Here is a 25,806-nt window from a genome sequence, read left to right as displayed (position 1 = left end):
AAAGAGCAGGATTGGGGAAATGCTGACCTCAAAAGGGGGCGAGAACAGAACTTGAAAAAAATAAAGAGGATGGGGATAATATCAGCAAACAACAATGTAGAACAGTGGGAAACATTTTAAGCACACAATACTTTAGAAAAGATTCCATGATGCTGCAGATTAGATTCAATTCCCTACAGTGTGGAAACATGCCCTTTGACCCAACCAGTCCACACTAACCCTCCAGAGGAGTAACCCAACCAGACCCATTTCCCTCTGACTAATGTACCTTACACTATGGGCAATTTAGCATGGCCAATTCACCTGACCCGCACATCTTTGGACTATGGGAGGAAACTGGTGCACCCAGTGGAAACCCACGCAGACAGAGGGAGAATGTGCAAACTCCACACATTCAGACACCGGAGGCTGGAATCGAACCTGGGACCCTAGTTCTGTGAGGCAGCAGTGCTATCCACCGAGCCACTGTGCTTGGCACTTATAAAGTCAGTTAAATAGAAAAATGAGTGAAGCTGGAATTATTTTCTTTACAGTAGACAGTATCAAGGGAGACTTAATACCTGTACAGATGCAAAAAAAAAAGGATGATAATTTTTGACTGCATAGCTAAGGGAGAAGACAAACTCAACAGAATTGACAAAAGAGACAGAGGAAAGAGGCAGAGGTTTTTTTTGCATTATGAGTTAGTGAACACAGAGCCTGGAAATACATTGAATAGTAACTTCCAAGAGAGAATTGGTTATGACGTCAAAAATAAATTTTTCAGGAGTATAGCTGAACAGAAATTGGATAACTCTGAAAGAGCCAACATTGGCAAGATGGATAAAAGGGCCTCCTATTTTACAAGTTTCTATAGGTCTAATGAGAAAAAAGGTAAGCAGCAGAAAATCAAATTTCATCTGAGGTTTTGAAGCAGCACAAGCCTCTGTGCCAATTTTTCTCTGTTTTGTAAGTATGGCAGCAAATTGTGACTGAGTGCAGTGCTCATTCTTTTCAGACAATAGTATGCATTGTTTGGGGAAAAAAAAAATCAAACAACATGTAAAAGTATTCCAAAGACTTTAGTATATTCCAAAATCCCGAATGTCACAAAGTTCTCTTAAAAGACTTTCAAGAACACCAACCTCTTCTGTGTCTGTGTGTCCACTACTATTGAAATATAGCCATCGATCAATGAAAAAGAAAAGAAACGAATGTAGTCAAGATCCTGATCAGCAGGCAGAGCTTTCAAACTGCAACAGAAGGATACATTAATTCCTGAGCATTTCCTTTTGAGAAGCAATCGCAAATTCATTTCCATCTTTTGCATTCTATGAAATCAACCTCAGTCAAAAATATATCAGGGTATTTTAGGGATGAAAAGGACTCAATGTTTTTTTTAAATCTGAGATTGATGTTGAATCAAAAAAGTACCACATGTACTTCCCCAAAGTTACTTTAACAGATTATCTATAAAAGGGTTCTCTGGATTACAGAATAAGCAATTACTATATTAAGCACCATTTATCAAAGATTTTTTAAAGAAGTTTGAAACCTTGCAGAGTAGAACATTACATCCATGAGAATAGTGGCAATAGTGGGAAGAGTATCTGGGTCCAAGCTCATTACACAGAATTGGTTCTTGGGACTTAACACTGGATGAACTGTGGGGCTGGCAGCTGTAAACAGAGAAGAATAAAGATTAGGTTCAGGTCAAAAGCTCACTGACAAGAATAAATCATGAAGCTTTTAAACTCCTCCAGGTCTCCGGCCATCAAGAAAAGTGTTTTTTCTGAGTGTCTTCTTCTTAAGTTTTATTTTGAAGATTCAGATAGAGATGTAAAGCATGGAAACAAACCCTTCGGTCCAACCCGTCCAAGTTGACCAGGTATCCCAACCCAGTCTAGTCCCACCTGCCAGCACCCGGCCCATATCCTTCCAAGCTCTTCCTATTCATATACCCATCCAAATCCCTCTGAAATATTGCAATTGTACCAGCCTCCACCACATCCTCTGGAAGCTCATTCCATACACGTACCACCCCTCTGCATGAAAAAGTTGCCCCTTGGGTCTCTTTTATATCTTTCCCCTCTCACCCTAAACCTATGCCCTCTAGTTCTGGACTCCCCGATCCCAGGGAAAAGACTTTGCCTATTTATCCTATCCATGCCCCTCAATTTTGTAAACCTCTATAAAAGGTCACCACTCAGCCTCCACGCTCCAGGGAAAACAGCCCCAGCCTGTTCAGCCTCTCCCTGGCTACATTCTTGTAAATCTTTTCTGAACCCTTTCAGGTTTCACAACATCTTTCCGATAGGGAGGAGACCAGAATTGCACGCAATATTCCAACAGTGGCCTAACCAATGTCCTGTACAGCCGCAACATGAATTCCCAACTCCTGTAGTCAATACTCTGACCAATAAAGGAAAGAATACCAAATGCCTTCTTCACTATCCTATCTACCTGCGATTCCATTTTCAAGGAGCTATGAACCTGCACTCCAAGGTCTCTTTGTTCAGCAACACTCCCTAGGACCTTACCATTAAGGTGTATGTGTCCTAATAAGATTTGCTTTCCAAAAATGCAAAACCTTGCATTTATCGGAATTAAACTCCATCTGCCACTTCTCAGCCCATTGGCCCATCTGGTCAAGATCCTCTTGTAATCTGAGGTAACCCTCTTCGCTGTCCACTACACCTCCAATTTTGGTGTCATCTGCAATCTTACTAACTGTACCTCTTCTGCTCGCATCCAAATCATTTATGTAAATGACAAAAAGTAGAGGTCCCAGCACCGATCCTTGTGGCACTCCACTGGTCACAGGCCTCCAGTCTGAAAAACAACCCTCCACCACCACCTTCTGTCTTCTACCTTTGAGCTAGTTCTGTATCCAAATGGCGAGTTCTCCCTGTATTCCATGAGATCTAACCTTGCTAATCAGTCTCCCATGGGGAACCTTGTCGAACACTTACCGAAGTCCATATGGATCGCCTCTACTGCTCTGCCCTCAATCTTCTTTGTTAATTCTTCAAAACACTCAATCAAGTTTGACAGACATGATTTCCCACGCACAAAGCCATGTTGACTATCCCAAATCAGTCCTTGCCTTTCCAAATACATGTACATCCTGTCCCTCAGGATTCCCTCCAACAACTTGCCCACCACTGAGATAAGGCTCACCGGTCTGTAGTTCCCTAACTAGTCTTTACCGCCCTTAAAAACAGTGGCACGTTTGCCAACCTCCAGTCTTCCGGCACCTCACCTGTGACTATTGATGATACAAATATCTCAGCAAGAAGCCCAGTAATCACTTCTCTAGCTTCCCACAGAGTTCTCAGGTACACCTGATCAGGTCCTGGGGATTTATCCACTTTTAACCGTTTGAAGACATCCAGCGCTTCCTCCTCCATAATCTGGACATTTTGCAAGATGTCACTATCTATTTCCCTACAGTCTATACCTTCCATATCCTTTTCCACAGTAAATACTGATGCAAAATACTCATTTAGTATCTCCCCCATTTTCTGTGGCTCCACACAAAGGCCTTTGCTGATCTTGGAGGGGCCCTATTCTCTCCCTAGTTACCCTTTTGTCCTTAATATATTTGTAAAACCCTTTGGATTCTCCTTAATTCTATTTGCCAAAGCTATCTCATGTCCACGTTTTCCCCTCCTGACTTCCCTCAAGTATACTCCTATTTTCTTTATACGCTAAGGATTCACTCGATCTATTCTGTCAATACCTGACAGATGCTTCCTTCCTTTCTTTTCTTGACCAAACCCTCAATTTCTTTAGTCATCCAGCATTCCCTATACCTACCAGCCTTCCCTTTCACCCTGACAGGAATATACTTTCTCTGGATTCTTGTTATCTCATTTCTGAAGGCTTCCCATTTTCCAGCCGTCCCTTTACCTGCGAACATCTACCTCCAATCAACTTTGGAAAGTTCTTGCCTAATACCGTCAAAATTGGCCTTTCTCCAATTTAGAACTTCAACTTTTAGATCTGGTCTATCCTTTTCCATCACTATTTTAAAACTAATAGAATTATGGTCACTGGCCCCAAAGTGCTCCCCCACTGACACCTCAGTCACCTGCCCTGCCTCCTAAGAGTAGGTCAAGTTTTGCACCTTCGAGTAGGTACATCCACATACTGAATCAGAAAATTGTCTTATACACACTTAAATTCCTCTCCATCTAAACCTTTAACACTATGGCAGTCCCAGTCAATGTATGGAAAATTAAAGTCCCCTACCATAACTACCCTATTACTCTTACTGAGATCTCCTTACAAGTTTGTTTCTTAATTTCTCGCTGACTATCAGGGGGTCTATAATATAATCCCAATAAGGTGGTCATCCCTTTCTTATTTCTCAGTTCCACCCAAATAACTTCCCTGGATAATATGAATAGATAGTTATTCTCACCTTTAATAAACTTCAGTTTCCAGTGAATTTCAATTACTATTTAATTCATTGGATTGAGGATGCCATCATGGGATTAAATGAAATTTGGAATTAAGCCCAAACATGAAACAAAAAGTCTTGTTTGCCTAGCTTGCCCTCTCCAAATTTCTGGCAGTGATCCCTGATACTGGTGCCTTTACAGAGTTAGGAGAGCCTACAAAATTCCTCAAATCTACATGCTCTTTATTTTGTTTTAAAACTACTTTTAAACTGAATTTCAGTTAGACAAACACTCTCAAATGCAGAGACTTATTTGTCGAAACTCGTTTTCTGATCAGGTCTAAACATAAGCAAAACAGCCAGGTTCAAAGACAAACCAGTAAATTCTTAACACAGAAAAATGTAAAAGGTGAGTGAATTAGCTCTTTTTTTTGTCCATTCCATGATAATAGTACAGGGCTGTATTGGCAAATGGACCCAATTCCTTCTAGTTACACAAGTCTTGTTTCAATCAAAATATTTAATCACCCAGATTCCACTGCTGAAGAAAGTAGGGATTGCAAAGGTGCCTGAAAGTGAATGCAGCTCTGAAGGTGCTCACAAAGGTCAAAAGTGACAAGAACTAAAGACAGCAGAGCAATCTGAGCAGAAGCAAAGTCCTTCTGGGAGGTATCGTTTAGAATAGGGCCTGGTCTTTCCTGCCTACAACCACACTATTGGTCCTCGAAGCTTCTGGATTTGATGGACAACCTACCCCATCACTCACAGGTTACAAGTGACCACCTTCATTAACCTGGTGGCCCCCAGGAGGTAGCAAGTATCCACTTATACCCACAATGTTGACAATGCCAGAAAAAAAAATGTTACTTGACTGTCCCTCCGGTTCCCCAGTCATGCTTGGGAAACTTCTTAGGTTGACAGAGAATCAGAGCTCAGCTCTGGCTTGGATTTCTGGCCCCTCCAAACCCAGCCTCAGAAGGGTCACAAAATTAAGACCTTCAGAATTCTAAGAAAGGAAAGACATTCAACCTGAATGGTCATGTATTCTCTGCACAGGCCTCCTTCCACTCCTGTAAGATTAACTTCTATTCCACTCACTCCATCCCTCACTAGCTTCCTTTTAAATGTATCCATGCAAGCTGCTTCAATTGTTCCTCGTAATAATGAGTTTCTCATTCTTACTGATCTCTGGGTAAAGACAATTTGCCTGAATTACCTATTGTATATAACAGTGACTAACATATACTTATGACTTCTGGTCTTGACCCTCCTCTCTGCATATGAAAATAAGACTTCTTTCTACATCTATGATGATCAAAAAATGTGATGGTATAAAGCCCTTTTATCAGGTAATCCTAAAGTCCCTTTTCTAAACAAAGGAGCTTCAGCCAATTCAGCCTTGATCCTCTCAGTTTTGGCATCATTCTTGTGAATCTTAGTCCTTCACCAATGCCCCCACATTCCTTTTTAGACCATCCTACCTGCTGACTTCCAAGTGTCGTTTACTTTCAGTACAAATTCAACAAAATGGTTCTGCCTTTCAACTCTATTCAAAGCTTATTTTATTTAAACCGGTGATTTGCATTTTGTACTTCAAAGATTCCTTTGCTCTTCCAACCCAATCAACCTCCTATCTATCAAGCACCATGTCTTCCCTTATATCTTCCATATAAAATGCACCACTTCAAAAACTTAACCACATTGAGCCTGAAATTGGAAAATTAACTTCAATCTAAAAGTTTTGCGAATGTAGAAGAACGTGTGAAATAGGAGCTAGAGTAGACCACTTAGTCCCTTAAGTCTGCTCCTCCAAAGATCATCATTGATCTCCATGTAAATCCACTTCCCTGCCAGTACTTCAAGGCCCTCAACTGCCTTGTAGGTATAAAAATCCTGCCAGCTGAACCATGAACATATTAAAATGACCTACCTCCCACTGCCTTCTGTATTCATGGAACTATCCAAAGGCTAATGGCCCTCGAAGAAAGAAACTTTATTTCTCATTTCAAGACATAAAAGAGAGACCCCTTATTTTTAAAGGGGTGCCTCTTATTTCCAGATTCATTATTCCAGAACATCCTCCCAACATGAAACCTACCAAACTTCTTCTGAATCCAAAGAATGAAAAAAAACATTCTTACATCATTTCTCGCCTAAGAAAACCTCTTCATTCCATGACCTAATGAAATCTATTCTAAAAACTTTTATTTATTCATGAAATTTTTCTGGCTGGGCCAGCATTTATTGCCCATCTCTAACCTGTGAATGGAGTGGCTTGCTGGGTCAGTTCAGAGGACAGTTAAGAACCAAGTGCATTGCTGTGAATCTTAAGCCACATGTAAACCAAACCAGGTAAGGATGGCAGATTCTTTTCCTGAAAGGAGATTAATGAAACAGAATAAAAACCTGAAAGGACTGCAGATGCTGCAAATCAGAAGCAAAAGCAGCAGTTTAGCAGGTTTGGCAGCATTTTGTTGACAAAATAAGAGTTAACATTTCCAGTCCAGTCACCCTTCCTTAGAACTGTTCTGGCGATGGATCACTGGACCAGAAATGTTAACTCTGATGTCTCTCCACAGATGCTGCCAGACCTGCTGAGCTTCTCCAACAATTTGTTTTTGTTGGTGAAACAGAATTATTTTTAAAAATAGCCACCAACAATGGTTACTGCCGCCAATACAAGCATATCCTGCACAAGGCCAGAACTGTACATAGTATGTTAGCCACAGTCATCTCAATATCCTGTATAACTTAAAAAAGACTGCTTCCTCCATTCTCCTTGCAATAAAGGCCCAGCATTCCATTTACCTTGCTAATTACTTGCTGTACTGGCATGTTAATCTCAAATGAGTACATCCAGATTCCACTGTACCACAGCATTCTGCAGTCATTCTTTCCATTTAGATTAATATTCAGCATTTCTGTTCTTCTTGCCAAGGTGGACAACTTAACATTTTCCCAGTTTAATACTCCATCAGCCAAAGTTTTGCTCACTCACTTAACCCATCTCTATCTCTTTGCAGTTTCTTCTTCTCCCCCCACTATCCATTCATTTTCCTACCTACTTTTGCAAGATTAGCAGATCTGGCTATAAAACGGTCAGCCCCTTCACCAAGTCATTAATACAGATTATAAATAGTTGAGGTCCAGCCCTTGACACTCCATTAATTAGTTTGCCAACCTGAAAATGACCCATTTATCCCAACCCTTTGTTTCCTGTTCTCTAGCCAATCCTTCATTCATGCTCCTTTACCACTTCCAACACAATGTAATCTCGTGTTACAACCGACGTGGCATATTGTTGAATGCCTTTTGGAAACCAAATAAAATACACTCATCTACAGGCTCCCCTTTATCCATACTCCTATCCAGTACTCAAGTATTGTCAAATTCTTCGATATTACAGCCGTCATTCAAATGACAGTCTCACAAGTGGCCTGTACTCATCATCATGAGACAAACAACAGTTATGAATCAAGCCATTTTACCTTACCAGTTTTGGGTTTTATAAAGCCATTTGTGACATTGTTACAATCCACTGAGACTGATTCACCATTCTCCTCTTTGAAGATACTGAATTCTTCAGAAAGGGTGTGAACAACCGCTGGTAAATCACTTTCCCGTACCTGACCATAAAAAGTGAAGAGAATATTAAACTTACAGAGGACACAGTATAGATTTCACACAGAAGTGTTACAGGCTCTAGATGAAATACATGTGCACATATTCAAATCCCAGGTCTCAGTAAGCATCAATCCACGATACTGCACAACATAGTAATTCATAGTACTAACTTTTGGGATGGCACAGTGGCTTGCACTGCTGTCTCACAGCACCAGGGACCCAGGGCAACTGTATGTATGGAGTTTGCACATTCTCCCAGTGTCTGCGTGGAATTCCTCTGGGTGCTCCAATTTCCTCCCACAGTCCAAAGATGTGCAGGTTAGGTGAATTGGCCATACTAAGTTGCCCACAGAGTTTTCGGTGCTTTAGTCAGAGGGAAGTGGGTCTGCGTGGGTTCCTCTTCAGAGGGTCAGTGTGGACTTGTTGGCCCAAATGGCATGTTTCCACACTGTAGATAATCTAACTTAATCATTGCATCAAGGGACCAAGCTTAAGATGTGAGTCAGTGTACAGAGGTCAAAACCCACTGTAATGTAGTGGGCTGGCTTTTGTTCCTGATCAGTTCTGCATGCTTATTTATAACATACCCAAAAATGCTTGGTGCTAACACCACATATATAATTTTAAAAAGGGATGGAATTCCCAAGAATAAACACCAAGCAGTGATTAATACAACTTGAGAAGCATGCATTTTTTTCTCCCTACGTTGCAGCTGGTAAATGGAGTATTTTTTCGATGTCTTAGAAATTATCTCAAGACGGTGCAGCCAAATTTGGCATTCTAGGCCTGACCACTTGCTTGACTTTCCTTCAATTTCACAGGTCGGTCTTTTACGAGGGAAAATGTACTCTTAGATCAAATATACGATGATTATATGTATATAATTCACAACAGAGCCGCATTCAAATTTATAGCATTACTTAATATTTCAGAATCCCTACAGTGTGGAAGCAAGCCATTCGGCCCATCAAGTTCACACTATCCCTCTAAAGAGCATCCCATTCCCCCTACCATATCCCTGTGACCCTGCATTTCACATGGATCATCAACCTAGCCTTCAAATCCCTAGACACTATGGGCAATTTAGCATGGCCAATCCCCCTAACCTGCACATCTTTGGACTGTGGGAGGAAACCCATGCAGACACTGGGAGAAAATGTGCAAACTTCACACAGACAGTTGCCCAAAGCTAGAATCAAATCCAGGTCCCTGGCACCTGGAGGCAGCAGTGCTGACTACTGAGCCAGACTGATACTCACCAATTGCCTAATTGAAGCTACAGACAAAATAAAACTACCTCTTTAAAAAGAAAAAGGACCATGTTAAAAAACAAATTTTAGATTATGACATTAACAGATTCATAAAATAAAATGTGGGGGCATCTTTCTGGTCAGTCTTAATCAAATACTAGTACATTTAGACAACTTCTACTTTCATTGAAAACCTAAATTTATGAATGAATAATTTGATACCTATTTTCACATGAACATCCAAGATAATTTCTTGCAAATGTATACCTGAGACAGCATCACCCCTGAATCAATTTACACTAATATCATGTTGGCTGACTAGATCATTATCCTCGATAATAAGAAACTTTACAGCAATTTCTAAAAGGGCATGCTTTAATGATAAAGCAGGTACAGATCATGAAAGCTATTAAACCCAAGGCATCAAGTTAGATAACACTAGTATTGTGTGTACGACACGATCATGATACTGTACACCTGAGAGAAACACTTGCACTCCAAGTAAACTAACATGTCCGCAAGCAGACATTCCCTCAATATTACGTTGTGGTTCAGTACCACCTGCTGCAGGAGTCACATGAAAAAAGATGTTGAGAAAGACAGATATTGTGCTCACCAGTATGAAATCAGTCTGGTAGGTTGACAATAGGAATACAGAAACATTATGTTGGGCTAGGGGAGCGATCACTGATTTTGCTATCTTTGTCACTCCAATTGTCTGAGAACTGGTTGATGAATGGCCATTGGACACAACATTCAGGGCCAACCATGTTGCTTCTGCCACTTGTAGATAGTCCGTCTGAGGCAATTCTGAAACCAAGGGAGAGGAGGAAAGGGGAGAGATTTTTAGGCTTCCAAAACAGACCAGCTCAAAAGAGTTCCACTTTTAACCTGTTGGACTATAGCTTGGTGTTGTGTGATTTTTAAACTTTGTACACCCCAGTCCAACACCGGCATCTCCAAATCATGTCAATCAATCAACAATGACCACTTTTCTTTCTACAGGTCATATACAAATTCAAATCCAAGGGAGGTAGGAAACCACAAGTAAAATCTGAGAACTAAATTCTTTTCCAAAGGAAACTAGACCGTGTAGAAAAATTCCATGATTGCCAACGATTTTAATGAAATGGAAGATCTGGAGATCAAAAGGATTTTCAAAAATGATAACTCAGAAAGGCAACAGGAAATAAAACAAACAGCCGTGAGAAATTCTAAATACTTCCGTGACCAGCTGAAGACCCAACAATTTATATTTCTCGAAAGCCTTCGATGTAGTAAAACATCTTAAGACATTGCACAAGAAACTTAGCAGAAACAATTTGCCACATACGGCGATAATAGGATAATACATTACAAGTCTGGTTCAAAGGAGTAAGTTTTAAAAAGGAGAATTTTTTTTGTAAATATATTCATTAGCAAATTTTTTTCAACTTTACAAACATATAAAATTGAAAAATACAATCAATAACAAATATCAGTATAATAAAAAGAAAACAAACAAAAACAATACAACTACTGTCTCCTAACTATTAACCTACCCTCTAATACAAAACAAACCCTAATACTGTGCAAAGCAATACCAAAAAGAAAGAAAAGCAAACAGAAAAAAAAAATTCAGAACAGCTATGCTCGGCGCAAAGCTCCCAAACAGAGGAACGGGAGCATTGTATATATACCTGTATTAACTCAGGAGACCCACTCCAGGGCCCAAGGCTTGACAAATCTAACCATCCTGGTTAACCAAACACCCTAGTTAAGTTAGCTGACAAATCAGTTTCCAAATAACTCAGGTAGGGCTGCCATGTCTGTTGTGTGGTGCACCAGGTTTGTAAAAAAGTCCAAGGGAGTGTGGTCCATAATTAATTTCTGCCATCCCAGCAAGCCCGGTGGGTTCTCAGACACCCAGTCCATCAGAATATTCTTCCGTGCACAGAATGCAAGAATATTAAATAGTTAATATTAAATACCCGTCTAAAGATGGTAAATTTGGTAGACCTAAGAGGAGAGATAGCGGGTCTACTTTGACTTGTCCTCAATACCCTCCCTATCTTTCCCGCCACAGCGCTCTAGTAATCACTAAGCCTGTAGCATGTCCAGAAGCAATGAGTAAGAGTACCTGCACTTATTTTACATTTGGGGCACACTGAAGATGCCCCTTTTTTAAACTTCGTCAGACGAGTCCTGTGCAGAATTTTTAAACTGCATAGCCCATGTCCTATTACAAATAGAGATCTTTCGAGTATTCTCCCATCTTTTAGAAGAGATCTCCACTCCTAGCTCTTGCTCCAAGACCTCTCATAACCGGTTAATATCCTGCCTGGCCCTGCCAGCCAGCAGTCAATAGAGGGCACTAACCGAAAGGGTGCTTGTGGAGCGTAGCAACAACCTCTCTGTATCGGGTTTATAGGACTTAGTGAGGAGCGTAGTCTTTTTCTGGATGAAATCCCTTACCTGAAAAAAAAACAGAAAAGGTCTCTGCTGGGTAACCCGTATTTGCAGCTCAGTTGCTCAAAAGACATCATGACCTCCCCCTCAAACAAGTCTCCCAAACTAGAAACTCCTCTCGCTGCCCATAATTTGAACCCTGAGTCCAACATTCCTGGTAGGAACCCTGGCATGCCAACTATAGGTGCAAGTGGCGAAGTATTGGATAAGCAACCCTCACCTCTGACGCATCGCCCTCCATGTCTTGACTGTACGAATGACAATAGGGTTCCGGCAATGGTCCATAACTGTCCTCATTTTATCCATGAACAACAGGTTAATTAAGAGGGCACTTTGCTTGGGGGCCTCAATATCCAGCCATATGGAGTTGGGATCGTTACCTACCCAATCGTAAAAGACAGCAGGGAACTCAACTGATACTTTCTGATGTCTGGGAAATCAACCCCTCCCCCTCCTTGAGGCAACTGTAATTTAGTAAGTTTGATGAGGGGCAGCCCACGATGCCAGACAAAGCAACCAAAACCACCCCATAAGCTTCCGCAGCGTTGACCCGGGAAACATTATGGGAAGCGTACGCATGGGATAAAGCAAACGAGGAAGAACATTCATCTTAATGATTGATATTCAGCCCAGCCATGAAATTGGAAGAGCCTCCCATCTCTGGAGACGTCACCTAATATTGTCGAGCAAGTGAGCAAAGTTAGTCCAACATAACAGATCAAACCTGGGGGTAATGAAAATGCCTAGGTACCAGAACCCTGCCCGTGACCACTTAAAAGGGAACTTAGGGCCACCTTCAACTTCTGACACATCCTTAAGGTTCCCCAAAGGCATAGCCTCCAATTTTGCAAAGTTAAAGTTAATCTTATATCCTGAAATAGCCCCAAATGAATTGATACGTTGCATCAAATGGCGTAGAGAGGTCATCGGGTTTGATAAAAATAGAAGGACATCATCCGCATATAGTGTAATCTTGTGTGTCCTCATTCCCACTTCCAGAGCAGTTATGTGGACGTTCTGACGAAAGAGCCGCTGGCAGAGGCCAATCACTAACGTAAGCAACAGTGAGAGGAGGCAGCCTTGCCGACTACCCCTACCAATCATAAAATTCCCAGACTTCACCCAGTTGGTGATGACCGCGGGAAAAAGGGTGGTAATATAAAACCTCCACCCACCTAGCAAAGACTCCACCAACCCAAACTGTTCTAAGACGTAAAGAAAAATGGCCATTCCACCCCGGGTCAAATGCTTTCTCTGCATCGAAGGAAATCACCAACCCCTGAATTGATCGTTGCTGACATGCTTGGACCACATTCAGCAACGTTTTATTATTATTAGAGGATCTACAACCCCTTATAAAGCCTGTGTGGCCCTCTTTAACAATATGGGGCAACACCCTTTCCATTCTCAGCGCCAGGATCTTCGACAGAATCTTGAAATCCGAATTTAATACAGAGATGGGCCTGTATGAGGCACAATCCTCAGAACCTTTCCCTTCCTAAGGAAGGAAGGAAGGAAATATTAGCTTCTCTCAAAGAAGGTGGTAGACATTCATGCATATAGGAGTGATTTAAATCTCCAACATAGGCCCTGACAGAATCCCTATAAACGCCTTATAAAACTCACCTGGAAGACCATCAGGGCCAGGCACTTTCCCACTCTGAAGCTGCCTAGCTGCCTCCTGTATTTCCGGAACGGTCAAGGGGCATTAAGGGGAGACCCTGTTCCAAGGTTACCCCTGGGGAGGTCCTGGTTCTTAAAAAAGGTCTCCATTTTAGCCCTCCTGTCTTCGCAACCTTCAGATCGATACAATTCAGAGTAAAAGCTCCGAAAGCCTCATTAATCTTTTTAGCATCGTATGCAAGGACCCCAGCACTGTCTGATTGCAATAATGGATTGGGGAGCACGCTTTTTCCTCGTCAAGTACGCTAAATACTTCCCTGGCCTATCCCCATATTCGAACAGCATCTGTCTCGCAAAAGCAAGTTTTCTTTGTGTTTTGTGTCAGTATTGAATTCAAAGCAACCACCTGCTTGGCCTGCGAAGAAATAGTTGGGGGCCCACAAGGCATCCTGTCCACTGTCCGATCCAAAAGAATTAAAATCCCCCTCTGTAATAAATGTGCCGTGTTCCAAAAGCACTCAAACTTAGAGAAAGCACTAATCAAAAATTTGAGGGGATGCACTGGAGGACAGTAGACATTTAAAATGCCATCTTCCTCCCCATGTATCAGGGCTTTAGGCATCACAAACCGTCCATTCTCATCTTTCACCTGCTCTAATAATGTGAACAGAAAATTTTTCTGGATAAGTACTGCCACTCCCCTACTTTTAGTAGTAAAGGATGAAAAGAATACCCGGTCATAACCCCTCTGTTGTAATTTCAGGTATTTCTCATCATCAAAGTGGGTTTCCTGCAACAAAGCAATATCAACCATTTCCCTCTTAAGGCTAGAAAGCACTTTTTTTTTCCTTTTAAACAGGCGAATGACTTCCTTTAATATTCCAGGTGCACCATTTAATAAGACACTTAGCCATATTTCCTTTCAGACACCATTGAACCCCTCAGAGGGAGAACACTGCTTACAAAGCACTGAACATAAGTAAATAAAGACTCAGAATCGAAAAACTATATATACACCGAAACTACTCTATCATAACTATAAACAACTATTACTACCAAAAAAAAAACTCTAAAGAAAACCAACTATAAAACCTTGAATGGAAGACTCTTCCCCCTGCCCATAGGGGGCACTCACCCTATGCACCCCCTCCTTCATAGCTCCTTCAAACCCAGACTGTGCTCCAGTCTTAGGTCAGAAAAAAAACAAGGAGAGGATCGTAAAATCAACAGGAAAAAAAGACACAGTCAGGACGAGTACTCCACCCATCCCTGACTTCATGTCACCCCTACTTGTGACTAAAAGAGAAACAGAACAAAAAATTTCAGGCCTAGGCTCCTTTGGCATAGCATCACTTTACATACACACTATTATTAAAACAGCATACATTTTGTGTAGGGATAGAACATAGAACATAGAACAATACAGCACAGAACAGGCCCTTCGGCCCACGATGTTGTGCCGAACTTCTATCCTAGATTGTGAAGGGGTGCCATTAAAGATGGATTTGAAAGTACAAAAAATTAAAATTTTTAAACAAAACAAAAAAAAAAGGCATTGCCAGTCTAGGACCCAACATAGACAGTCTCGATACAAGGATTTAGGTCTGGATCAAGTCAGGATGACTTAGGAGCTCTTTAAAACTAAACTGGCAGCTTAGTCCCAATTTGGAGATTCCCAAATCTCAGGAGTATCTTGAGAGGACATGGACTGCTTCAAGTTATGAGACTACACCATGCGCTCCCAACCTGGCCAGCTCCACAGCAAAGACAAACAGTCCTCTGTAATTTTCATGGAGTCAGGTCAGCGTTTTAAAGAGCTGTGGTTCATGGTACCTCAGACATCACGAGCCTTAGTCTACACAAGGCAACATTTTGAAAGACAAGTTCTAAAGATCTCCTCAAGCCCCAATGCCAGGACACGCCCCCACCATTGCAATGTCATCTATACCAAGCAATGCAACTGCCATGTCCATTTGGCATGTAATATTCTGGATAAAAATCAACAAACACAAGATAAAAGGTTTAAAAATAAGCTTTGTTTAAAAAATAAAGTTGTTCATTTTTATTTTAAAAAATGATGGAAAGTAAAGTCCTTTCTTTCCAGGACAGTGGAAGTAATAGTCAGTCAGAGTCCCTTTAAAGTATTAATACCAGGAACTCTAAGCAATTTAAACCTCTTAAATTTGTGTAAATACTGTACAATTGACAGCAGGGATGCAGAGTATCCCTAACAGGTTCATTCTTCTCCAAAATACAAATCCTGTCTCAAGAGTCTTCTCCATTAATTTCCCAGCACTGATGTACTTCACAATTCCCTGTATTATCAGTGTTGCCCTTCTTGAACAAAAAGGAACAACATTAACGATTCTGCAGTCTTCAGGGACCTTGTCTGTGGCTAAAGAGGAAACAAGGATCTCTGTCAAGGCCTCAATAGTCTTCTCCCTTACCTCCTTCAGTTTTCTGGGATAGATTCCATCAGGCCCTGGGGGAGTGGTTTATCTTAAATGTTTCTGAAGACACCCAATTCCTCCTCCTCCTTAATATTTGACATGCCTTAGAGCATCAACAAGCCCCTCTCTAATCTGATCATCCATGTCTTTCCCCTTGGTGGATACCACTGAAATACTCATCAAGGACCTCACCCACTTCTTCTGGCCTCAATCTATAAATTCCCTCCTTTGTCAGCAAGTGATCCTACCCTATCCCTTGTTACCCTCTTGCTCTTTATACATATAAAATGCCTTCGGATTCTCCTTAAACCCTACTCAAGTGATATTTTATGGCCCCTTCTAACCCTAATTTCTCTTTCATGTTCTTTTCTGCTTCCTTTGTACTCAAGGGCTTTGATTTCTGTTTCCTAAGCCAGATATATGCTTCCTTTGTCTTTTCAACGAAAAGTACATCTCTCATTATCCAAGGTTCCCAACCTTACCTTCCTTATCTTTTATGCTCACCATGCTGGCCCTGAACTCTGATCAACTGGTCTTTAAAAACTCCTACAGGTCAGATGTGGATTTACCTTCAAAACAGCTGCCCTCAAGTCAACTCTTCCAGTTCTTTCCTTACAAAAGAGAGACACAGAGAGACAGACTGAGGAAATTGAAACTTCAGGGAATACTGGGCCAAAAGGAGGAGAGGTCATTACATTGAAACTTAAAATTCTTACAGGATGTGGCTTGTGAAGACAGATGGGATATTTCCCTAGCTGGTGACTTCAGAACCAAGGTACATAGTCTCCGGACAGGGAAAAAGTGCTATTTGAGACTGATGAGAATGCCAAAGATTCACCACCCTCTAAAGGGCTATGGATTAAGTAGATTCAAGTCAGAAAAAGCAAGAAATTTCTGGAGACCAATGGTATTAAGAGACATGACAATAGTGTGGTAAAGTGGCATTAAAATGATGATCAGCCACTAGCTAAAATGGCAGGGGAGGCACTATTGGCTGAATGGCCTATTCCCATGCTCCAATGTTAACATCGAAATCCTAAACACAGAACTCAAAAAAAATAAATTTGGGGTTGGGATGCTTAGGGAGGTGTAGAGTGAGCTATATTGGAGGTGGTTTAAAAAATTAACTCAAAAATCATATGAAGTGGGTGTGTTACAGAGAGTACAACATCTCACTTTAAATCTGACACTAGATTCAAATCCAGCTTATCCCTGGAGGATGGCTGTCTCCTCAATCCACTTAATATCAGTGTCACTAGTGATAGTGTAGGAGTGTGATAAGTTTCAGACAGGCTCCAGGTTGGCAGAAGTCTACAGCAATGAAGCTGCTGATTTCTATTCCAATGCAATAATCTCAAAATAAAGCCACAAGGGCAGGTGAGTACCAAAAATATAGGGAAAGATTCATGTTCAAATAAGCACTGAAGGCAACCTTTTTATTGACATTACAAAATCTGTCACATAATAAACAATCCTCCTTCTCAGCCATACCCCATCAACTGATTTATTGATCTTATCTGGATTGACAGAAAAATGCTTGGTAGAGCTAGACAGCGTACATACACAACGTATTGGGCTAATCTACGATTTCTAAAAATGTTACAATGTTACAAAAACGCTTTAAAAATGCCAAGGTGTAAATATCCAGAAGAAAATTAAACAGCAGCAATTCACTCCATCTCTGAGCATTCTATAACCTAAAGTAACAAGCATTAGATAACTCACTGATTTATTCCCCACATACTGCTATTGTCGAACGGCTTTTATCTTCGCAATCAACTGGATTTACAATGTAATGATAAGATGGTCATAATTTACTGCACTGTGCAGATTGCCACTAGGGCAGAATAACATGCAGCATGCAATAAGATAAACTTTTCTTCAAAGAGTGCACACAACATAAAGAACACAAGATTAGTTAGTCTTACTTCTGTGGTAGGCAAAGTAATGGAAAGGGTACTGAGGGATAGGATTTACGAGTATCTGGAAAGACACTGCTTGATTAGGGACAGCCAGCACGGATTTGTGAAGGGTAGGTCTTGCCTTACAAGTCTTATTGAATTCTTCGAGGAGGTGACCAAGCATGTGGATGAGGGTAGAACAGTGGATGTAGTGTACATGGATTGTAGGAAGGCATTTGATAAGGTTCCCCATGGTAGGCTTATGCAGAAAGTCAGGAGGCATGGGATAGAGGGAAATTTGGCCAATTGGATAGAAAACTGGCTAACCGGTCGAAGGCAGAGAGTGGTGGTAGATGGTAAATATTCAGCCTGGAGCCCAGTTACAAGTGGAGTTCCGCAGGGTTCAGTTCTGGGTCCTCTGCTGTTTGTAATTTTTATTAATGACTTGGATGAGGGAGTCGAAGGGTGGGTCAGTAAATTTGCAGATGATACGAAGATAGGTGGAGTTGTGGACAGTGAGGAGGGCTGTTGTCGGCTGCAAAGGGACTTAGATATGATGCAGAGCTGGGCTGAGGAGTGGCAGATGGAGCTCAACCCTGCCAAGTGTGAGGTTGTCCATTTTGGAAGAACAAATAAGAATGCGGAATACAGGGTTAATGGTAGGGTTCTTAGTCAGGTGGAGGAACAGAGGGATCTTGGGGTCTATGTACATAGATCTTTGAAGGTTGCCACTCACGTGGATAGAGTTTGTAAGAAGGCCTATGGAGTATTATCGTTCATTAGCAGAGGGATTGAATTCAAGAGTCGTGAAGTGATGTTGCAGCTGTACAGGACTTTGGTTAGGCCACAGTTGGAGTACTGTGCGCAGTTCTGGTTGCCTCACTTTAGGAAAGATGTGGAAGCTTTGGAGAGGGTGCAGAGAAGATTTACCAGGATGTTGCCTGGAATGGAGAGTAGGTCGTACGAGGATAGGTTGAGAGTGCTAGGCCTTTTCTCCTTGGAACGGCGAAGGATGAGGGGTGACTTGATAGAGGTTTATAAGATGATCAGGGGAATAGATAGAGTAGACAGTCAGAAACTTTTTCCCCGGGTACAACAGAGTGTTACAAGGGGACATAAATTTAAGGTGAAGGGTGGAAGGTATAGGGGAGATGTCAGGGGTGGGTTCTTTACCCAGAGAGTGGTGGTGGCATGGAATGCGCTGCCGGTGGGAGTGGTAGAGTCAGAATCATTGGCGACCTTTAAGCGGCATTTGGATAGGTACATGGATGGGTGCTTAATCTAGGTTAGAAGTTCGGCACAACATCGTGGGCCGAAGGGCCTGTTCTGTGCTGTATTGTTCTATGTTCTATGTTCTATGTTCTATGTTCTATGTTCTATGTTCTATGTTCTAAGATTATGATCTTGTCTTAAAGAACCATGATTTTAATGACTCCTTCATTTGCCTGGTAAATCCTGGCTTTGCATGTAGTTGTAAACCAAAAGAAGGATAAAGACAGGAGATACTATCCAGGAGATACTAAATGCATTTACTGGAGTTTTAATAGAGAGCTCTCAGTGCCCATGTAAACTCAAAACTTACTTGCCATTTTAAAAGTGTGCAAGTATTTGTGTAGAAGAGGTAAGTTGGGATTGGTCTTAAATACAAATACATAGTGTGTCAGCTGTGGCTCTGTTGGCAACAGTATCACATCTGCAGTTGCCATGTTCAAAGTTCAAATCCTACTTCAGGGACTGTGCACAAAAAGCTAAGGAGGATGTGAAAGTATTGAATGTATGCAGATAAAATTCACAGGAATGGTTCCAGGTCTGTGTGAAATATCTGCCCAACTGGAATAAATAATCAAGCACCAGCGGACATTGATGAAGAAGGTGAAAAAACAAACGAAGTGGTGATACAAAGGAAAACATTTTTTTAATGCAGCTAGTAGTTGCACTGCCTGAGGAACGTGGTGGGGACAATTTAACACAGAGGCCTTTTATAAAAAAAGGCAAACTAAGAATTATTTGTAGAGAACGAATGCTCATGGTGACATGGAAACGACCAAATGAATGGGACTTACTCTTGCAGATGCTTACCATGGACGTGAAGGCCTAACACACACAGTGCTGCAGCCATTCTATGATTGTAGGTGACATGATATTTTTAGCTTTCCTTTAAAGTTGCTAATAAGCTGGTTTAAGCAAACCAATCTGACTGAAGCTTTATGCAAGAAGTTCATAACGCTCAAATCAGAAAAGAAAAAAAAAAGATTGGATTGGGTGAGACAAAGGAGGAAACGGAAACACATTATGGCATATAGAGGCTGCACTGAGGATTATATTAAATTTCAACAAGAAATGCCATGTTTTTGGAACTTCAGAACCAAGAGTTACCTACAGCACCTTTCAATGCCTCAGGGTGTCCTAAAGCACTCTCCAGGTAACAAAGTACTATTGTAGTATTGTAGTGCAGTCATTGATGGAACAAAATGTGCCAGCCAATATGCTCTCAGCAAATAGCACTGAAGTATACAAGTGTTGTATTTTTAGGTGCAAGCTTGAGAAATAAGTGCCGGATGCCTTGCTTTTGATCAAACAATGCCAGGGTTCTTCCACATCACTTGAAAAGACAGGCAGTGTCTTGTTTTCTTGTCTCATCAGACAGTCAGAATCTCCAATAAAAGCAAATCTGCCTTCAGTACCACTCCAGAGATCGGTGTTGAAAATCTAGAAACCACAACCTTCGGAGAGTGCCATAGCTCAGCCATCTTTTTGGATGGGGATAATGGGGTGGGCGTTACTGAGTTTCAGGCAGCTACCAGGTGTAGCATGCCGGTTACCCAACTGCCAAGGTGGCAACAAGGTTTCCAGAATTAGAGACCAGGACTTCATTAGCATTGGAACAAAATGTTCCAGGCTAAAGTGGCATTCTAGTGCCCATGATTGGCCGTTATTGCACCACCCTCATTGCTGGTGGTTGGAAGTGACAGGATAGGATTTGGGCAGGCAGACAGGTGGGCAGTGGAGTGGGTTATTACAAACTTACAATTATTAGGCCACTTGGTCGCGGCCCTATTGCAACTGATTACACAGAGTGCTCACTTGCAGTTGTATTTGCATTCATGAAAACCACAACTTTCAAGTGAACCATAGGTTCATACAGTAGTCAGTACTAAAGCCTAGGTTTGATTATTTCAGACATTGTTCACCTGGAAAATCAACACACAATTTGAACTAAGATATAAAACAGGTGCAGCATTCTGTACTCTTTCCACTTAAAAATAAGTCACTAACATTAAAAGCAATACTGCATTAATTGGTGGGAAAAAAACATTGCAAGTCATATAGTAGAATTAAAAATGGACACATCTGGTAACTCAGTGGGTAGCACATAGTGTGTTGCTCCACAGCAGCAAGACCAATCATAAAAGCGCTAAAAGCACTTGCTTTTGGTTCGGTTTGTTCCCGAAGAAAAAAAAAAGTGGTATCAAGGCGAGGGCAGGGCAGGGGAAAGGGTCAGAGCCAAAGCCAGACAATTGTAGAGCACAGAAACAGACTTTTCGATCCAATTCATCCATGCCAACCAGAGATCCCAATCCCATTTGCCAGCATTTGGCCCACAACCCTCTAAACCCATCCTATTTATGCACCAATTCAGATGCTTTTTAAATGTTGTATTGTACTTGCCTCCAACAATTCCTCTAACAGCTCATTCCATACACACACCGTCTGCAAGAAAAAGTTGCCCTTTACGTCCCCTTTAAATCTCTCCCATCCTTAAACTTATGTCCTTTAATTTTGGACTCCCCCACCTTGGGGAAGAGACCTTGGCTATTTACCCTATCCATACAGGTTTATAAAAAAAAAGGTTTATAAAATCATTACCCGTCAGTCTCTGATGCTCTGGGGAAAAAGCACCAGCCTATTCAGTCTCTCCTTTTAGCTCAAACCCTCCAATCTCTGCTACATCCTTGGAAGTCTTTTCTGTATCCCCCCCAAAAAAAAAGGAAAAAAAAACTGTGCTGAAGGTAGTTGAGTACAAATAGTTAAAATTTTCTCCCTTTGAACTTAACATTTTATAGACCATCGACTCAAAATTCACATCACACACACGATCATATAAAGCATAAAATTTAACATTTACAGAAACATTTTCATTTTATATTTCTTACCTTTCAAAAAAAAGTGTTGCATTCTAAAATGTAGTAGTTTTCAGGTTTTACACACATTTGAAAATTGGGAGACTCCAATTCTTTGGATGTCCTTAAGTTTGAAAACCTTACAGCTTTAAGTCTCTGGAACTATTTTATTACTATATCTAACATTTCTGCAATAGATCCTGATCAACACTGGTATAAAATTAAAAAGGAATGTTAGGATGCCAGAAAATTGTGGGAAATGTGTCAAAAGTAATTAATTTCTGGAAGAGGGCCAGAATCTCTGATGTCTCTCTCCTCCGCCACCCTCCAACATGAAGCACAGCTCATCACATTCTCAAGGCTGCATAAAACTAGATTAGCTCACAAGCATACCACTGGCACTTGCCAAGACTGCATTGAATTTCTGTAATTAATGTGACACACACGTTATATCCCACAATGACCACCAGTTGTGAAAGTGCAGCTTGGTGACATTTTGTCACCATTTCCCCTCCTGGTAAACTGTAAACTCAAATCATTTGAAATGATGCATTGCACATATTGATCTTCACAAAATGCCACTGTACTCGACTAGGTTATCTTAAAAACTTAGCTGCCTCTAAAAACAAGAGAATTCCCATTTCTTCATCCTGAGGGCTTCTCAAGCCAAAATCTCTGGCAGCAATAAGCATTTAAATGACATTAGGAATTCCGGTTCAGTGCTCCTTCTGGTTATCTTCCAAGCACAAAATGAATAATGAAACCCAAACTGCAATGGCATGCAGGGATTGAAAAACAACTTGCTCAGCAATTCAATGTCTCCGAAACATTTGACACAGCTTCATAAAAGTTAAAAAGCGAAAATCCAAAGCATTTTTCATGGAGAAAAAATGTTCAAAGTTCAGATTTAGTAAATGCCCCTCATCTATTCCAAGTCACAATTCTCTTGTCCAAAATGAAGACTTCATTCAACACCAAAACTTATTTTGCCACAGGGAGAACAAAAGGAACTCACCAGCACCAACTGTTACTTAAAAAGTGTTAAATGTTCCCTCAAACTCTCAGGTTTACAAAATTGGTGAAATCTGCCAGCTGTTTCCAAAAGAAACCTTTTACAAAATTTTCTGACAAAATGCCATTTCTCAATAACTAAAGTCATTCTGTCCTGTGCATCAGTGATGTAGATTTCCTTTAATATGAAGGACTTGCCAAACACTGCTTAGAAATGACATGAGCCGTGAAACCCAAACACCTTTGTGTAGTATCACAAAGCTGGCAGAGGGATAACATACTATTCTTATTAGCTACTGTCTCTGCAGAACGAGGGATGTCAAAATAGCACAGATTATATTCCTAGCAATTCTGAGAAGCATGCCCAATTAGCAATATTCAGGTACTTGAGGAATGGCAACCTTAAGTGTTGAATGGAGATTGTCGAAAGTACTAATCTATTTTAAAACATAATCATACACAACTTCACACATTCAATCCCCTCCTCTATTGGCCTATTTATCTTTCAGATTAAGCAGGGTGATGGTGTAAAACACCAAAAAGGAAAGCAGGAAAATAATCAAAAGCACAGAAAGGGAGTGAAATTTTTTGCAAGTCAATAACACATCTGTTCTCTGCAACAATGACTAGCATACAAATTGGGAAGACTCTCAAATGAAAACAAAGAGGGTATGCTGCAACAAACACTGATTTTTTAAAAAATTATTTCATGGGATGTGAGCACCATTGTTAAGGTCAGTATTTGCTGACCATCCCGTATTGCCCTATAACAGAGTGGTTTGCCACATTACTTCAGATACAGTTTGTGGATTTGGAAAAGACAGGACTTCCTTCCCTGAAATTATATTTAAACCACCACCCCCTGTCTGATCATTTATCATAATCGAAGATAGTTTCTTGGTCATCATTGCCAAGACTGATTTTCAATTCCAGATTTATTCACTCAACTTAAATCCACCAGCTTCCCTGGTGGAATTACGTCCCCTTTAAATCCTTAGAGCATTTTATTACTAGTACAATGACATTACTACTATGACACTGTCTACCCCAAATTAATAATCTCTCCGTACCAAATAAAGTCAGAAGGAAAAGCAAAAGCTTACACTGTTGTAGCTGAGCATAACCGTTTTTTAAAAAACACAAGGAGAAAGTGAGGACTGCAGATGCTGGAAAAGCACAGCAGGTCAGGCAGCATCCAAGGAACAGGAGAATCGACGTTTCGGGCATCAGCCCTTCTTCAGGAATGAGGAAAGTGTGTCCAGCAGGCTAAGATAAAAAGGTAGGAGGGGGGACTTGGAGGAGGGGTGTTGGGAATGCGATAGGTGGAGGGAGGTCAAGGTGAGGGTGATAGGCTGGAGGCGGAGAGGTCAGGAAGAAGATTGCAGATTAGGAAGGCGGTGCTGAGTTCGAGGGATTTGACTGAGACAAGGTGGGGGGAGGGGAAATGAGGAAACTGGAGAAATCTGAGTTCATCCCTTGTGGTTGGAGGGTTCCCAGGCAGAAGATGAGGCGCTCTTCCTCCAACCGTCGTGTTGCCATGGTCTGGCGATGGAGGAGTTCAAGGACCTGCATGTCCTTGGTGGAGTGGGAGGGGGAGTTGAAGTGTTGGGCTACAGGGTGGTTGGGTTGGTTGGTCCGGGTGTCCCAGAGGTGTTCTCTGAAACGTTCCACAAGTAGGCGGCCTGTCTCCCCAACATAGAGGAGGCCACAGCGGATGCAACAGATGGTGTGTGTGGAGGTGCAGGTGAATTTGTGGCGGATATGGAAGTGTCTCTTAGGGCCTTGGAGGGAGGTAAGGGGTGTGGGGGGGGGGGGGGGAAAGGTGTGGGCGCAAGTTTTACATTTCTTGCGGTTGCAGGGGAAGGTGCCGGGGGTGGAGGTTGGGTTGGTGGGGGGTGTGGACCTGACGAGGGAGTCACGGAGGGAGTGGTCTTTTCGGAACGCTAATAGGGACATATTTCCCTCCCCGCCCCTGGTGGTGGGGTCCGTTTGGAGGTGGCGGAAATGACGACGGATGATATGTTGGACATGGAGGTTGGTGGTGTGGTAGGTGAGGACCAGTGGGGTTCTGCCCTGGTGGCAGTTGGAGGGGCGGGGCTCAAGGGCGGAGGAGCAGGAAGTGGAAGAGATGTGGTGGAGGGCATCGTCGACTACGTCGGGGGGGGGGGGCGGGGAAAATAGTTTATAAACCGACCGACTCCCACAGCTACCTAGACTATACCTCCTCCCATCCTGCCCCCTGTAAAAACACCATCCATATTCCCAATTCTTTCGTCACCACCGCATCTGCTCCCAGGAAGACCAGTTCCAAAACCGTACCACCCAGATGGCCTCCTTCTTCAAGGACCGCAATTTCCCCCCGGATGTAGTCAACGATGCCCTCCATTGCATCTCTTCCACTTCCTGCTCCTTCGCCCTTGAGCCCCGCCCCTCCAACCGCCACCAGGACAGAACTCCACTGGTCCTCACCTACCACCCCACCAACCTCCATGTCCAACATATCATCCGCCGTCATTTCCGCCACCTCCAAACGGACCCCACCACCAGGGGCGGGGAGGGAAATATGTCCCTATTAGCGTTCCGAAAAGACCACTCCCTCCGTGACTCCCTCGTCAGGTCCACACCCCCCACCAACCCAACCTCCACTCCCGGCACCTTCCCCTGCAACCGCAAGAAATGCAAAACTTGCACCCACACCTCTTCTCCCCCCCCCCCCCCCCTTACCTCCCTCCAAGGCCCTAAGAGACACTTCCATATCCGCCACAAATTCACCTGCACCTCCACACACACCATCTGTTGCATCCGCTGCGGCCTCCTCTATGTTGGGGAGACAGGCCGCCTACTTGTGGAACGTTTCAGAGAACACCTCTGGGACACCCGGACCAACCAACCCAACCACCCCGTAGCCCAACACTTCAACTCCCCCTCCCACTCCACCAAGGACATGCAGGTCCTTGAACTCCTCCATCGCCAGACCATGGCAACACGACGGTT

General features: G+C 42.2%; 1 protein-coding gene across 1 annotated transcript in view; it reads right to left on the bottom strand.

Annotated features, from left to right (window-relative positions):
• Positions 1 to 25,806, bottom strand: part of LOC140488193 (cytosolic arginine sensor for mTORC1 subunit 2-like) — a 62,988-nt gene that overhangs the window by 12,021 nt on the left and 25,161 nt on the right. The window contains exons 3-6 of the mRNA XM_072588085.1: positions 9,875 to 10,068; positions 7,878 to 8,010; positions 1,535 to 1,658; positions 1,125 to 1,232 (exon numbers count right to left, since the gene is read on the bottom strand). Of these exons, the coding sequence (XP_072444186.1) occupies positions 1,125 to 1,232; positions 1,535 to 1,658; positions 7,878 to 8,010; positions 9,875 to 10,068 (559 nt within the window). The remainder of the gene's footprint in view (positions 1 to 1,124; positions 1,233 to 1,534; positions 1,659 to 7,877; positions 8,011 to 9,874; positions 10,069 to 25,806) is intronic.

This window comes from Chiloscyllium punctatum, chromosome 17 (genome assembly GCF_047496795.1).
Source record: "Chiloscyllium punctatum isolate Juve2018m chromosome 17, sChiPun1.3, whole genome shotgun sequence".
Classification (NCBI taxonomy): domain Eukaryota; kingdom Metazoa; phylum Chordata; class Chondrichthyes; order Orectolobiformes; family Hemiscylliidae; genus Chiloscyllium; species Chiloscyllium punctatum.
The sequence above is the reverse complement of the archived record's forward strand: the minus strand, read 5'-3'. Positions and strand labels throughout refer to the sequence as shown.